Source organism: Oreochromis niloticus, linkage group LG3 (genome assembly GCF_001858045.2).
Source record: "Oreochromis niloticus isolate F11D_XX linkage group LG3, O_niloticus_UMD_NMBU, whole genome shotgun sequence".
Taxonomy (NCBI): Eukaryota; Metazoa; Chordata; class Actinopteri; order Cichliformes; family Cichlidae; genus Oreochromis; species Oreochromis niloticus.
In genome coordinates this window covers 5458652-5474631 of record NC_031967.2, presented here as the reverse complement: position 1 = coordinate 5474631, position 15980 = coordinate 5458652, and the positions used below count along the sequence as shown (strand labels likewise).

The following is a 15980-nucleotide window of genomic DNA, read 5'->3' as shown; positions in this document are numbered from 1 at the left end:
TGGGCTCAGGAACAAAGCAGCAAAGAAGATGATATTCTTATGGTCAAAGCTCAATTAAAGTGTATGGTGGCAAAGTAGAAAACTGTTTACATGTTTTATGGTTTAAATCAGGATTTGAAAAGATTTTTGCAGATGTAAACTCCACATCCTCCAGACTAAAGAGGAGATGGACCATTTGTTTTTGTTTTTTCTCAGCACAGTTCAAAAGTATGGATCTTCCATTAGTGCCTGTGTCATTGCCAGCTTGCACATCTGGAAAGGTACGATCGATACTGAATGGTGTATATAAGTTTAAGAGCAACAAATGCTCCCATCCAGACCAGTCTTTTTAAGGGAAGGCCTTGCAATGCTAAACTGCATATTGCAACTATTACAGCATGGATTTGTGGTAGAAGAGTCCAGTGATAAACTGCTTGTAGTCCAGACCTTTGGCACACCATCCATCCATCCATCCATCCATCCATCCATCCATCCATCCATCCATCCATCTTCCACTTATCCAAATCAGGGTCACAGTTGGACTGGACCCCTTTAATGCTGTGATAGGGCGAGAGGCAAGGTACACCATCGAAGGGTCACTAGTTTCTGGAGGGCTGACACAGAAAAACCATTCACACTCACATTTAGCCTATGGCCAAGTTAGACTCACCAATTAACCTAACATACATGTCTTTGGACTGTGGGAGGAAGTTGGAGTACCTGGACAAAACCCACAACGACATGGGAACATACACACAGAAACACACCATCAATCTAGTGGTAATAACTGAAGTGTTCTTCTATTCAAACCTAACTTGTTTTTGCATACACCACTGAAACATTCTTATAGTAGGCCATAAAACTGTATAATTTTAAAATGACATAGATCTATAAACCATTTTACTCCCTCATGTACAAAAAGCTCCAGTTAAGCTTCTTTATTAGTACTAGAGCCCAATCAATATAAGATTTTTAAGACCAAAAAACAATAATTGGTGATTTAAAAATCTGATATATCAGCCAGTACTCTTTTCTTTTAAACAGAAAACATAGGTTTCCCTGGCATTTGTTATGTGCAGTTATTTGCAAATTGTTCCTAAGATATGTTAATGCAGTTTAAAAATATTCTTGCATTATTGTCACAAGTTGTGGATTACTTGTTTCCACCTGACGCTGCACGGTTAAGATGGCTGGTGTGTTTGTGGCGCTTCAAGTACATGTTGCCAACATGAAAGTGTCCTCTGGTGGAAACTATGCAACAAGAACACTCATGACATGGTTGAAGGGTGTTTCTCCCATTTCTGATGCTGTTATATCACTAAAGTGGTTCCAAAAATCGGAGACCGCATTGAAAATCTGTCATGTTTTAAATAAACGTAGACAATTCCGTATAGAATGAAGAAACACTTAAGATTTATAACATTAACCATAAGTTCTTTACAAGGAGTGTGTCATATTCACAATGAAACGGGAGGTGTTAGACTGGATCCACAGTTCTATAGACTACGTCTATAGAATCCACTTTTGATTCCTTCATTCTATTCTAATGCATTATTCGTAGGAAGCGTATTGAAAGTTCAGTATCAAGTCTTCTTTGGGTGAATACCAAATATTTCCAGCATCAGTTGGCATTAGTAAATCAGCTGTTGCAAAAAGTCTCAGTTAAAATCACTTTGACCCTGCCAATTAATTGGTAGATTAATCATATAATACTAATATTAAGTGAATAATTTAATCAAGCAGCAGGGCTTGGCAACAGTAACCACAGACCATTAACTTGGGTAGAACATTACAGTATTAGTCTAATCACATCTAACAGAACAAGCACACTAATCATAAAGGAACAGAAAGGAGGCCTTGATAGCAGGCCACTCTAGCGTTTACAAAGTGCTCTTCTTAACCCCTTACAAAGCAGCAAAGCACACTGAAATGTTGCTGCTTTTGTTGGACACAGGAGAGCCTTCAAAGTGTCCTTCATATTGTTATTTTACCCTTATGCACAGACAAGTCTCAATGTGCCAAATCCTTTCCCTTTTAAATACATCCTCTTCATACTATTCCATTCCTCTTTATCTGTGTTCTCGCTTCCAGACTTTCATGGCCTTTGTGGAATTGGCTGGAGAGTTTAATAAGTCTGCAGCAGGCCGCCTTAAAAAAATGACTTTCATTGCTCCTATCAGGTGTCTTCCCTAACTATTTTGAAATAAACAGAAAGACTATAGGATATATCCAACCGAGCAACTAATTGAATGTGTTAATCATACGCATATTACACATCTTACAAACCCACTGGAAATAAAACCTGCACACATTACACTGACCAGGGTTAAAGAAGGTGTTACACAATGTTGTTAAGATATATTTTAAGCTGCGCACAATGCATCCGGTTAAGGAGCTTGGAAAGAAAAGCCTTCTCGGATGAGAGGTGAAACATCTTCAAGCAACTCAAGAAGTCCAGACGCTTTTCTTTCCAAGCTCCTTAGTCTACGATGACCTGGATGACTGAGAACCTTCACAGACAATGCATCCAGTTATTGTAGTAATAATATCTGCTTACAAATGTTTTCTTTGTGTGCTAAATATAAAACGTAAAAATGCCCTAATTAGATGTTATTTTCCTTACCTTGGATAAAAAACATTTTAGACATTGTAACACCGAAGCTTAGATGATGTTTAAATATCTCTTGGGTTTGCCCATTTTATCGTCTATCAGCGTATGTAATCTCAATTTTCTGAGAAAGGAAAACATTTCAATTCCTATCTAGCGTTTAGCGTCAATGTTTTGCTCTTGAGTGACACCTCCGACAGTTTCAGTGGCAGACTAAAATTACACATTGTTCTTGCCGGAGCTCTCTAATGGCAAATTGGGGAGCACTCTAGTGTTTTGCAAGGAGAAAACAAAGCATTTAATGAAATCAGCGATCAAATGCGGATGTTTTTCAGTGACAGTTTTGAGAATGGAGATATAAAATGGAACTTATTACAGAAAAAGAGGCAGAAAGCAGACCTAAGCCATACCAGCTGAAAATGCCGATACTTCATTAACTGAAAACCTTGGAGAAAGAAATAATCCTTTACCGCAAGCCAAGAAAATGGTGTTCGGTCTGACAGCTGATAAAATAAAACCTGAATGTTGAGGCATTTTGGATTGGTTTTATTTCCATGCACGTATGGATATGTCTATTTGTATTATAAGCACGTGTCTGTCTGCATGTGTACTGTCAAGGAGCACTTGACATCATAGGAGAGGTATGGGTTGAAGGTAGCAGAAGGGGATTTGGTCAATTACCAGCCTGCAGCCTCAGCATCGAGTCCAGGGGATTAGAGCAAGGACTGGGGTCCAGGAAAGAGATGTGCAGGCACACCAAGAGTAGGGGATCAGTGTGTGTGTGTGTGTGTGTGTGTGTGTATGCGTGTGTGTGAAGCACTGGTCAAACAGCAAAATCCAACAACGAAGAGGTATCTTGTCATATCATAGGGGAACACCCTCAAGGTCACTGAATTTCACAGAACAGGTGATGGGTTGGCACTATGGGAGACTGAAACATACACTTTTAAAGAAAACATTAGTTAATAAGAAAAGTATGCAAGTTCACTAGACTAAATGAAGGATAGATGTTAAAGATATTGGTTGATATTGGTTTTGTCTGACATATTTTGCCTCCTGTCCTTACCCAAGATAAGATAAATAATATTTGTTTTGTTGTGGAAATAAGCTGTAAAAGTACAACTGAACAATGTCAGAAGCATGATGAGTTCATTAAGCAGCATGCCACTACCTATGTGCATTTCGCTGTATTACATGGAACTTGAAACCCATTTATTACATATCTTTCTACTGAAACCCAATTCATTATTATATTTCTTTCTCTTCACATAGCAATCAAGTAAGGATATGATGACAGTTGTGGCAGTAAATCATATTTTCTGGTGGGAAGCCTTTCAAGCTGGCTGGCCTCTGAGGGTCAAAAAGGACTGGTGCCTCCTCAGAAAGGTGCCAGCCAGAACACTGGCTATCAACCCAATCCAGTTGCTCAACTGTAGCACTGTTACCTGGCAACGGCTTTCTCTTGTCTCCTTTGGAGGTAGCAGGATCATATGAGATAAAGAAGAATGAATTATTTCATTATTAATAATAATTAATTATTGTACTAATTACATTTATAATAGAATATTATTTATCTTGGAGATTTTGAAATCTTTTGTAAAATGTTTTGCTTGATTTATTCTTAGAGACTATATGATTATATTCAATTATATTCTTGCTATAGGGTCATTCTTATTCAAAACAAAGGAATATCCTAATGTGTTCATCTTAGTAGCACTTGTCAAATTATGCTAAAAATATGCTTTAAAATTATTTTTTTTTTGCAATTTAATACACACTTCAGTTTTTATTTATTTATTTATTATCTGTTTTTGGTTGGTGCTTGCTGTTGTGTTTGTCAGGCTTTCTCTTCAGAACCCTGAAAGTTCCAATTAAAAAGTTTCTTTTTTTTCTTTTTTTCACAAAAATGTTCGAATCATGGGACCTTGCAATAGTTCCAAAAGTTAGCAACAAACGCTAGGTTCTTAACATCCTATGTTTAAGAAAACAAGTCTGTATGGTATTAGCACACGTCTAAGGAGCTTGGAAAGAAAGGCATCTGGACTTCCTTGAAGATGTTTCACCTCTCATCCGAAAAGCTCCTTCAGTCCTAAGATTAACTGGTGGAGAGTCAAATTTTAAGCCCTATGGGAGTGTCCCCAAGAGGGTCATAGACTCCCTGTTGATTCTCTACCTAATCACATGAGCCAAAGTGTGAAAACAGGTGTGGGTCACAACCAGCCAAGGTTTCGGGTGAACCCATTGTGAAGCCTAGCCCCACCCTATCATATGATTTACTGAGGTCAAATGGCCCAGGATGTGAGTGGGCGTTTAGGCGTCTGGGAAGGGATCTCAAAACTGGATTATAGACAGTTGGTGTCGTAAGCCACCACCTCTGTTCAAAGATGGTCGTTCACAGTGGACATAGATGGCTTCTTTCACTCCTCTTTCAATCTGGGACTCTCCACCAATTGCTCTTAGAACTGAAGAAGCTTTTTGGATGAGAGGTGAAACATCTTCAAGGAAACTTAAAGAAATCCAGACGGTTTTATTTCCAAATTTCATAGACTACGATGACCTGGATGACTGAGAACCTTCACAGACTTATTAGCACATGCTTCAATGCATGTGCTCCTTGCAGGAACTATTTGAAGGCTACATGATCCACGTGACAAATTGAAATCTGAACCCCTGCTGATATGATAACTACTAATCCAATTCTACAGCAAGATCATGCCACAATTAATCAGGTGTAGTAAACCAAATTGTAGGCTTCAAAGATTGGACGTTTGGATGAAATTGACAGAGGGATGAAAATATTTATTGGGTCTATTATTGTTATCTCAGTTTTGAAATCCAGTCCTGTTGGGTACAGTAAGTGCCTGCAGTTCTGGTGTTTGTGAGGTATTTGTAGTTTTTTTGTGGAGTCACCCTGAAGAAAGAGAAAAAAAGCCTAACACCTACAATATATTCCTGCCATGTCATGCCCATAGCATTCTCAGTTGCTGCCTCCTGGTTCCAGTATTCATGCAGCCTTTACTTAAAGCCCCATCTCCAGTGAGTCAGGTATGTTGGCTCCTTCCTCCAATTACCTCAGCAGCAGACTCGATGTGTAGATAAGGTCGGAAACCAAGAAAGTAAGGACTCCACCCTAATCACATCATTGAGATCTGCTGCTGCTTCCCATGGCAGACATTTTAACTGGTTTTGCTTCAAGGGTGACAGCAACTTGTTCACCCTCTTTCACTCTGAAGAACAATAATCCACCTCTGAGGCCAAATATCACGGCCCACACACAGCCTAAGGGTTTGTTTTATGCCTTTTCTCCTTTCAGTGTTCTCCTGAAATTTCTTTGTCTGTTGCAGTACTGCAAAACCTCGATACCATCGTATATATTGTTAAATAAAATTATTATTTTAAATATTTTTATTTTATTTTATTATAGTTATAATAGTATTACAGTAGCAGTAATGGTTACGGATTTAATTTGTGTGTATATTTTATTTTATATTTTAGTATGGATTTAAGTTTATTATCAAGCCACTTACAGTGTGTTAGTTGTGAATACTGAGAAAGTTGTATGCATGGCCTGCCTGTCCTAACCCCCAAACCACTGCTGGGGAATTACAGTTTTTTGCTAATTACTTTTTTAATTGTCCAACCATCCATTTTTTGCCACTTATCCAGGACTTATCCGACTTATGTCGGGGCAGCAGCCTAAGCAGAGAATCCCAAACCTCCATCTACCCAGCCAACTCCTTCAGTTTAGCTGGAGAAACACTGAGGTTTTCCCTGCCCAGTTAAGAGATGTCTTCTCTCTAGTGTGCCCTGGGCCTATCACAGGGCTTCCTCCTGGTAGGACATGCCCAGAGCACCTTGTCCATCCTATTCTAATCAGATACCCAACCCACCTCAGCTGGCACTTTTTGATGTGGAGAAGTAGTGGCTATACTCTGAGTCCTCACAAATGACTGAAATTCTAACATTATCACTGTGATAGCCACAGTTCAAATAAAACAAATTTCCACTGAGTTATTCTTTTGGTCAAAACCCAAGCTCAGTGCTTTCATTTCCACAGTGTACCCATCACTTCAGACATGGCACCAATCCATCTCTCAATCTTCCACTCCTGTCTCCCATAACTCATGAGCTGGAGGTGCTAATTTCATTCCTGATGCTTTACACTTTAACCAGTCCAGTGTGAGCTCGAGGCCACCACCTAAGGGAACCAGCAGAACCACATTATCCAAAAGCAGAGAACAGATTCTGTTGATTGGCTCAGTCTAGAATATCTGTCCATAGAATTTATGTCAAAGGTTACAAAGAGCAGCTATACACACTGTTATTGTCAATGTGAATGTTAAAGACTCCAGTATGCAGCCACAGTGGAGTCATCAGATGGAGCACCCTCCAGCACTGCATCCAGAGATTTGAAGAAGGTTGGGTACTCTGGACTGTCATTTGGCATATAAGACCAAATGAGAGTCATGATGCATTCCACAATCCGAATACACAGGAAAGCAATCCTGTCATCCACTGGGAAAAATCCCAATGTACAGGCTGCGTGATACCCACGATACCCACCCCTACCTACTTCCTCTTGGTGAGAGAAACTCAGACTGGATCAGTCTAGCACCTCTCCAGGAAACTGGTTCCAAAGCTAGAGCCATGTGTTGAGGTGAGCCTGAATATATCTAGCCAGTAGCTAGACTACATGTCCCAGTAGCTCTTTGTATTAACCCTCACCCATGACGTATTTGGTGTGGGAGAGTTTACCAGGGGCAACCCCCCCCAACAAAATAGCCCCTGGGATCACTTGGACAAACAAACCCCTCCACCATGATAAGGTAGTAGCTCACAGACGATTTTTTTTTTAATTGTGTTTTTGTCAAGTAACTGTAGACTGCAATATGGGCGAAGGGCTCACACTGATAAGTGCAGAAAAGCTGAAGAGGCAGATTGATAAGAAGGGCTCATAAATTTATCTTCATTCTTCTTTTCACTTATTCAGAAAGTGGTATTTATGCACCCAACTGAAAATCTGTGTGCACTTACTCATTTAAATGTCAAGCATAATATTTAGGTAACATTTTACTATTAATACTGGAAGAAATATATTACATACAGTTCTTCAGCAAGCGTTTTTACCATTATTTGATTAAAATAAGTTGTTGTGAGCGGTAGCATGGCCATGCGCATTCCCACAAACAGAACTCGTGTTTCCAAATTAAAATCGTGTGCATCAGAAGCCTCAGTTTGCCTCTGTGAACGACACCTGTCACACCTCTCAGAAGTCGCTGTGGTGACGCAAATGGAATTTCATAACAGTATGAGCTGTGTCACATTAGTGTTTATTTTTTGCCTCCAAGCATAGAAATAAATATAGATTGTGCCAAGTTTAACTCGCATACTTTTACTCAGTCTCCAGTGCACCCACATTCAAACACAGACAAGTCATAAAGTTAAAGTGAGGATGCTATTTAAAGGCCAAACACTGAATTATTTCTTGTCGGTGACATTTTTTCTCTGTGAATGAATGAAAGTACCATTTCAAATGATTTACCCGAGGCAAATCGTGTTCTTAGCACTGAGCTGTATGAACGTTTTACCTCATGTCAAAAGCTGTGAAGCCTAAGTAACTGTAGCTTGTTAATAATTTATATTTTGCTTCTCTGAGTGGAAACTGGTGGTCTCACCTTGTTCAGCCTGATATCTCTCACTGGATAGTGAACAAGTCTATGAAGCAATAATGAAAAAATGCAAAAAATAAAAAATATGCTAAAAATAAATGCGTGAACATTTCTGTATATGGTTTAGAGAGATATCCTTTAATATTTTACTTTTAAGATATTAATAGGCTGATTTTATAATTGTCTTTATGTAGCTCTTAAAATAATGGATAATCCATTTCAGTCTGAGTACAACTGCAGGAGGTTTTGGCACATCCACTGGCTAATTTGTTTAGTGCAGTTTACAAGTGATTAAAGGGGACTAAAAAATCTGAGCTGACATCAATATGTTCAGTGTGTCATCTGCATAACCACAAAAGGAAATATTCATAGTGAACCTCCTCAGTGGGAATATACGGTGTTTTATTCCTTACATTGCCAACTATTTATATCTATTTTTTTTAATGAAAATTCTCAAATTTTTTTTTACTAATTCTCTAAGACCTGCATGCTTTTTCCCTCTTTGCTTACTTTTGAGGTAAACACCAACTAATTACAATAGTTGCATTGACATCTCTGTATGAGTATGAGTGAAGAATTTTCCTACAGTCTCTCAGTGACTCACTAAATTCAAAGCCTTTTGCCCCATTTTAATACATTTTCCACCAAAGCCGAAGGTTACTGCTCTGTGTACAGCACTGACTGACATTGTCAAACTTTTCTAGTTGTACTCACGTTGCAGGAGACCACACTAAGAAGCATTTAGTTGGTGTTTTTGTCAGTAGACAGAAGTGTGCTGGTGAGATGAAATAAACGCTGTGAAACAGTTCAACTAGGAGTCATGCTGAGTTAGTGTTTTACTGAAATCATTTATTTCTGACAGGTTGTTTATGTTGTTGCCTAACACACACCATCTCTGTCTTTTACCTCACATGCTTTTTGAAAAGTAGCAACTCTGAAAACATAAATGATCTTTGTGGGTGTAAGTATAAAAATAGCAGGGGCTTAAAATAACTTAGAAAACTTAGAAAGGTATACTTTTAAAACTTATTAAGTTGTTTTGTTTTTATTTCCTGGATTTTCTAATGTAACCAACTATTAGGATTTGTCCAATTTAATTATAGCACAGAGTGGATGCATTGCATATATGTTTGTGTAATCATAACATTTGTGTCAGGGTAGTTTGACTTGTCAAGTGCAACTAACTCAATTTGAACTGAAATGTTAATCGCTCAATCACTCAGGTTTTTATCTTCCATTATGTAGTAGTTAACACATTTGCTTAGCAAGCAAAATATCACTGGTTCAATTCCAGATGATGACACAAAGCTCCTTTGGACTGGACCGGATAATCGATTTGGCATTCTATAAATAATATTTATAATTTAAAAAAAGAATATCATTAGAGGTTAGCGGAGCACAATCACTATAGATAACGGATATATATATATAACCTTAAGGTTAGACTGGATCTAAATGAAAGAGCCAGTCTGCCTTCACCTGTATATGGCCAGCTGCAAGTCGCAACCAAAGAAGCGAGTATCCAGAAAAATGGTTTTGTTTTACCTGCATTATCATTTTATTTATTTAATTTTTGTTTTTGAGAAACAAAAAACAAAGTTTATTCTTCTTGTAAGTGGACACATCCCAAAAGTGCTTTTGCAGATAAAAGCTCTCTGGGCTCTTTACCCAGGAGCAGGACTATGGTACTGTAAAGAGGTGCTGAAAGGAGAGAAGCTAACCAGGATAACAGAGAGAGAGATGAAGATGAGAGAGGAAGAAGACAACTTCCTGTATGTGTGTGTGTGTGTGTGTGTGTGTGTGTGTGTGTGTGTAAAACTGCAAAAACAAACAAATGAAAATGTCTGACAGCTTCATTTTCCAATTAAAGAAAAAACAAACAAAGTACATTAGAGGTTATGGTGAACCTCTTGTATTGTGATGGTTACGTTTCATTTTTTTTTTTTTTTTTAAATTAAGGTACAGTGTAAAAAAGAGAACATTTGAGCCGGGGGTCTGTAACTCAATGATCTGGGTGCGTCTCTGGGGTTGTGTCATGAAAAGCATCTGGTGTTAAAATCTGTCCTGAATCAAACATATAGGCCAGGGGTCTCAAACTTAAATGAGCTGTGGGCCACTGCTGGCACTGTCACCTCATGTGAGGGCCACTTCAGTACAAAAACAAACAAACAAGAAAACACCCACAGATATTTCCAAAAACGTTTGTTTCAGTTGTTTTTTTAAAAATTTCAAATATTGTATAACAAGACAAAACTGCAAACATGAACGCATTTTTTTCTCACTCTTAATTAACTGAACCCTTTCATTAAACTACCAAATAAACAAATTGGTCCTCTCTTTCTTGCCAGACACGTGGCAGCACTTCTGCTATAATTTTGTTCGTATTTAACAAAATAAATGCAGACATTAGTTTTTGAGTGATAGTGAAAATTGTCTCCTTTACAAATAACTCTCTCACTGAACTAACACAGCCAATAGCTCAACATGTTTCTGCTATCTGCTCATTTCGCCTTCATATTAAATCATTTTTGGCTTTTTAAAGACCTTATTTTAGCATGGCACTCAACAACAAACAAATCCTCCCTAACAAAAAAGTAACTTCAAGGGCCAAATTGCATTATATTTCATCTCTTCAATATACGGGCCACAGGTAGGGGTGACGAGGGCTGCAAGTGGCCCCCGGACCGCGAGTTTGAGACCCCTGATATATAGAGGTACCTGCAGTGGTGATTCGTTAAAGCCTAATTAAATAATTCCTACATAAATAAATACTATGAAGATTCTCCTTGGGTGATAAAAAAAAGTATTTATGATTGAAAACAGAGCCTAACAGGAGAAGTTTTGTCCATAAGGATCAAAAGTTAGAGATAACACACAACTACATCACAACATGAGGAAAGTTCCATTTGAAATTCACGGTGCTCATTTCATCATTGGACAGTAACGCAAACGACAAGAAATAAAAGCTTCACTGGTTCAATACACTCATTCAAATATTTAACTTTATGGTTTTTAGATGATAACATTTCACATTACCAAGTTGTTATGGATGTAGTGACCTAGTTCAGCATGTAAAGATTTGCAGGTACATTAATTTATTAAGTGGTTTATTAAGTGGTTACAGTAGCATTCGGTTAAGAGGGTTTAAAGCTTTTAAAGCGTGAAATGTTTGAAAGACGTACACAAAGATTTACTAGTTCATTTACTAGTTTACTCGCACACATCCAAACTGTAGAGGTCAATCCAAGTTGGTCCTATCTTGGGTTTTTTTATATTTTTTCTTAAAAATGAGAACAAACAGTGTCTTTCACAGTATATAAAGGCAGCACACAGTTGGCAGTGTATGTTTACCTGTGCGCATGCGTGAGCACTGTTACAATCTTTTGTGTTTGCCATGGACAAGAATGGTTATCAGCTAAGCAGAGCGGGAGGTGCTGAGAGTGTCATGCAGTGTGGAAAACTTGGATATGGTTACAAAAACCAACTCAGCTCTGGAGCTTGCTAGTACACTGTGGATCACCAGCCTTGGTCCCAGTACGTTTCCTTTATGAAATATCTTCATGAGTGCCTTACTGTTACTGGAATCCAGCTGGGGTTATTTACTGTACTACAGGGGTCACTTCTGACTTCATGGCTCTGCCCCTGGGTCCTATCACCTCTCCAGAATGATATATCTTCACTAAAACATGATTACCCCAGCTCAGTGTCCCACACTGTTAAGAGGGCTTCCATAACTTTATATTTGTACACAGCTGCCATAACATGGTATTACATAGGAGCAAGTTTGCCACTTTGTACATCTTTATTTTTCTCACTTGTGTGCTCACTTTGGCTTGGGAAAAGTGGAAAGGCATGATAGATGAGCTGTTGTGGACCTGCTGTCTCATTTGCCCTGTTCCACTGTCTTTGCCTTCTTGTCTCGAACACACACACACACACACACACTTCCTACTTGTTCTTGTCATTGGCTACACTGCTTGTTTGAAAGCACGTTTGGCGATTGCAGAGTGAGCCGGGCAGCTGATAACACTCAGGAGCAGGAGATACCCTTGTCAGAATCCAGGATATTAACAAACAAGCCTTGGGAGACTGAGCCCTATTGATTGTGTTTATTCCTCTGGCACCTTTTTGCCCATCGCCTTCATCCGCTAGTCTGGACATTTAAGCTCTGTTCCAGATCTTGTGCCGGGACCTAAAATAAAGAAAAAGGCAAAGGGCCACCACAGTCCAACTGTTCTGGCCAGGATTCCTGCTCTCCTCCATGTGTTGAGACTGAGGAAGCTTCTTTTCACCACACACATCTAATGACAGCAATCTTGCCAATATGGATGAGAGCCTATTCTGGGCCGCTTTGTTTATAGTTGGCACCAATATACGAGAACTCTGACCAACAGCTTATTGGACTGAGGTATAAATTGTCCTCTCTTGACTTTTTGCATTTGAGTAAGCTCGCAAAATGTATATTTTCATGATTTTAAGAAGGCATTTTTAAATGAAGAGAGCCCCGGTCTTCGTTTCACACAAATAAATCATAAAACATTTTCAAATCCTGTATGTCACAGTGTTACTTATGAGTGCTAGCTTCTATAATGTTTACATTAATGTTTAGCTTTTCATCATTTGCAATTTGAACATTTAAAATATTGTATTTGGTTAATTAACTTCACAAATTGCAACGGTTAGTCTTAAGATAATTAATTGGAGGTGCCCTCCCCCCATTGATCTTAGCAACTAATATATACTTTTACTTTAATACTTCTCACCTACAAGCTAATATAGTAGCTCCAATCTTTTAATTGGAAATTTGCCCCCACAGCCTAGATCAATATTTCAGATGGAAATTATGTATGTTTTCCCCCCTTCCTCTCTCTCTCATTTATTTTGAATCACCTATTGAACATTGGAACAGATCCAAAGCAGTGTGGTGATTGGTGGGTCTAATGTGCATTAGTTAGTCTGTGTATAATGTACAGTATAGTTAGCATCATAGGTTGGAGCGCTATGTCATTCTTTTAGCAGGTAACAAAAAGCACAAGCAAGCTCTAACTTGCTGTGATGTTGCATTTACTAGATCTTTATTCAGATTGAATTGTACGTGTATGTGAGTCGTGTGTATGTTAGTGAACTGTTGAATACAACTGTCTTTCTTTATTGTACCAATAGTTTTTTTCTACCTCTTTGCAAGATTGCTTTTATTTAATAAAAATAGGCTTAATTGGATAATCAGGTGTTTTGAGAGTCACAGATGCATAATAAATGCAGCCATGGAGAATCTTTTTTTTTTATGAACTCGTTTTTTAAATGAGTTTGAATCCTGCTGAAGGATGAGCTATTTGCACAGGAGAGATGAAAGTGAATGTCAAGAAGTTAGCTGTTGCATGAAAGAGTCTCTTTTGACCTTTAAGACCTATTTTATAACACAATATGAATGCTGACTTTTATACAGCCTTGATAGTTGTTTTCTTCCGTCTCAATTAGCAGCCCTGTGTTAAGGCTTATGTGTGAAACAGTGCTCTGGTAGACCTCAAATGCTAATTGCATTCTGATTTTTCTTTTTTCTGTGTGCTATTATATCTCATTTTGTCGTGACTATTTTTTATGCGAGCAGGAGTGACATTTGGCATTGCTGTTTAAACTGATCCATCTTTTTCCTTTTGTCTTTTCTTGTTCTTCGCTTACAGGTGATTCATCTCAAGTTGGTAAGTCAACATCTTTCTTTGTTTTTGCCACATTCCGCGACAGTCGATTGATTATAGACGATCTTTATTACGCAGTGTAGTCGGCTGTGTGTGAACGTTTACATCCACGCAAACCAACCACTAATTATCCTTTTGAATTCTGCACTGCTGGTGTACACTGAGCAATGAAACTGTTGAATAGAAACACATTCCTCTTCCTGCCTTTCACCCTCTCATTTATATTCTTTACACATCACACTTATTTGATTTTGTGTACTATATTACCTTCTATAGTTGTTTGCACTGTATATTGAATGGGGATTTCTAACAGTTTACTGTGAAAAGATCAAACTCTAAATTCCTGCTTTGGGAGTCTGATAAATTGCACCGCCTTGTAATGTAGATGCAAATTTTAAAGCTCCCATTGAGTGACTAGCCAGTTTGGGAACCCAGATTTAATTCTGTTTGAATAATGTATGTTACTGCACTGGCTTTCTTATCGTGATATAAAATTCAAGGAGTTGTTCCTTTTTTAGTTTCAACCTCACGAAATGATTCATGCAGGGGCTCAGAGTCTGATGTATGGATTTTAGTAAAAGATTCCTGTTACTTTGGTCATGAGCTTCGATTCGTTTACTACCATGGTTTAGTGCTTTCCTTTTTATAATGGGCCGTTAATGGCTGCCCTTCTCTTTGCTGCCTACTGCCCAAAATTTCAAAATAAAGTTTCCTTTCAAAGTGAAGCTCTGAGAGGAAATTCAGAGTTATGGTCAAATTCTATTTGTTGTCTTGTTCTTTGCTTGGCCTGAGGTGCTCTGAGGGGTGTGCTGTGAAGCAGGATGAATGGGTTAGCGAGATATGCTGATTTGTTGCCAAGTCTGTTTTAAACTGATTGTTTTGAGCAAGCAGAACAGATTAGAAAACTGGTTGGTGTGCATTGCATTTCTTTCATTGTAACACAGTGTCAGACTCCAATGCACTTCTTCAGCTGCATTTCGCTTACACCTGGTTTTATATCCTTCGTATCTCTCCGCGACTTGTTACTCCTGACTGAAGAGTCAAATGACGCATTAAATATCCCCTTTTATGTGAGCATGCCTGGCGCCTTAAGAAAAAAGCGCAGGTTACATTGTTTCTGATAAGGGTTTTAGGTTCTGTCCAGCTGTCTTCATTGAACTTGTTTAGTTCTATAGCTCTCTACAGTGTTAAATAATTTATTTTAACAAAACTGGACGATTTGTCTATAAATATGTCTTTGAATATGCTGACATGTCACAGTACGCTAGATTTCTGTAAACACTTAATTTTAAATCAGTGGGCGTAAAACAGATGAAGGAGAAAGGATTGGGATAGGGGTACGACAGCAGCCGTGGTCAGACTAATGAGATGTATCAACACCTCACTCAAACAGTTAGAAAATGAGATGTGTGAAGTTAAAAACTCTAGCTCGCAGCACTTTGTAGCAGTCAACTATTGCTTTAGTGATGTGTCAGTGTTATCACTTCCCTCCTAATAATTAGCTTTGTCTCGCTGCAGTACTCACTATGCATTATGAACCTGCAATAGTAATCTACGGCACAGCAAAATGTGTAGCATGTAATGAGAAAAATAATGTGCAGTTATTCTCACATAGCAATGATAAAGAGGTTTTTAACCCATTCTCTGGGGTGTATTTTCCCCTGTGAGTTCTGCACTGTGGTAATTGAAACATGTCTCGTGATCCTCATACATAAATGGTTAACGTGTGTGTGTGTGTGTGCGTGTGTGTGTGTGTGTCAAGGTTTGTCCAGTGAGTGTTTGGCCCAGAGATCTGATGCTGTCTGAATACTAATTCGAAATTTTGTCTGACTGCGGCAGCTTGGAAAGTGGGTGGGGACTAGAGGTTTAGTTAGGGACAAGTTCATCCCAAGGGTTACTGTGCAGAGTGGAGAAAAATACTCCAGTAGCACATCAGTTCTTTACCACCCACCAAGAATCAAGATTCAGAGTGGGGGAAGAAATTAAAACTGATTCATATTTGATCTGGAAAGCTTGTGCAATTTCAGT

General features: G+C 38.5%; 1 protein-coding gene across 1 annotated transcript in view; it reads left to right on the top strand.

Moving 5' to 3' along the window:
- The window catches only part of nrxn2b (neurexin 2b), a 643742-nt gene that overhangs the window by 194489 nt on the left and 433273 nt on the right, over positions 1-15980 (top strand). Inside the window, 1 exon segment of the mRNA XM_025905407.1 lies at positions 13938-13955. Coding sequence (XP_025761192.1) covers positions 13938-13955 — 18 coding nt within the window.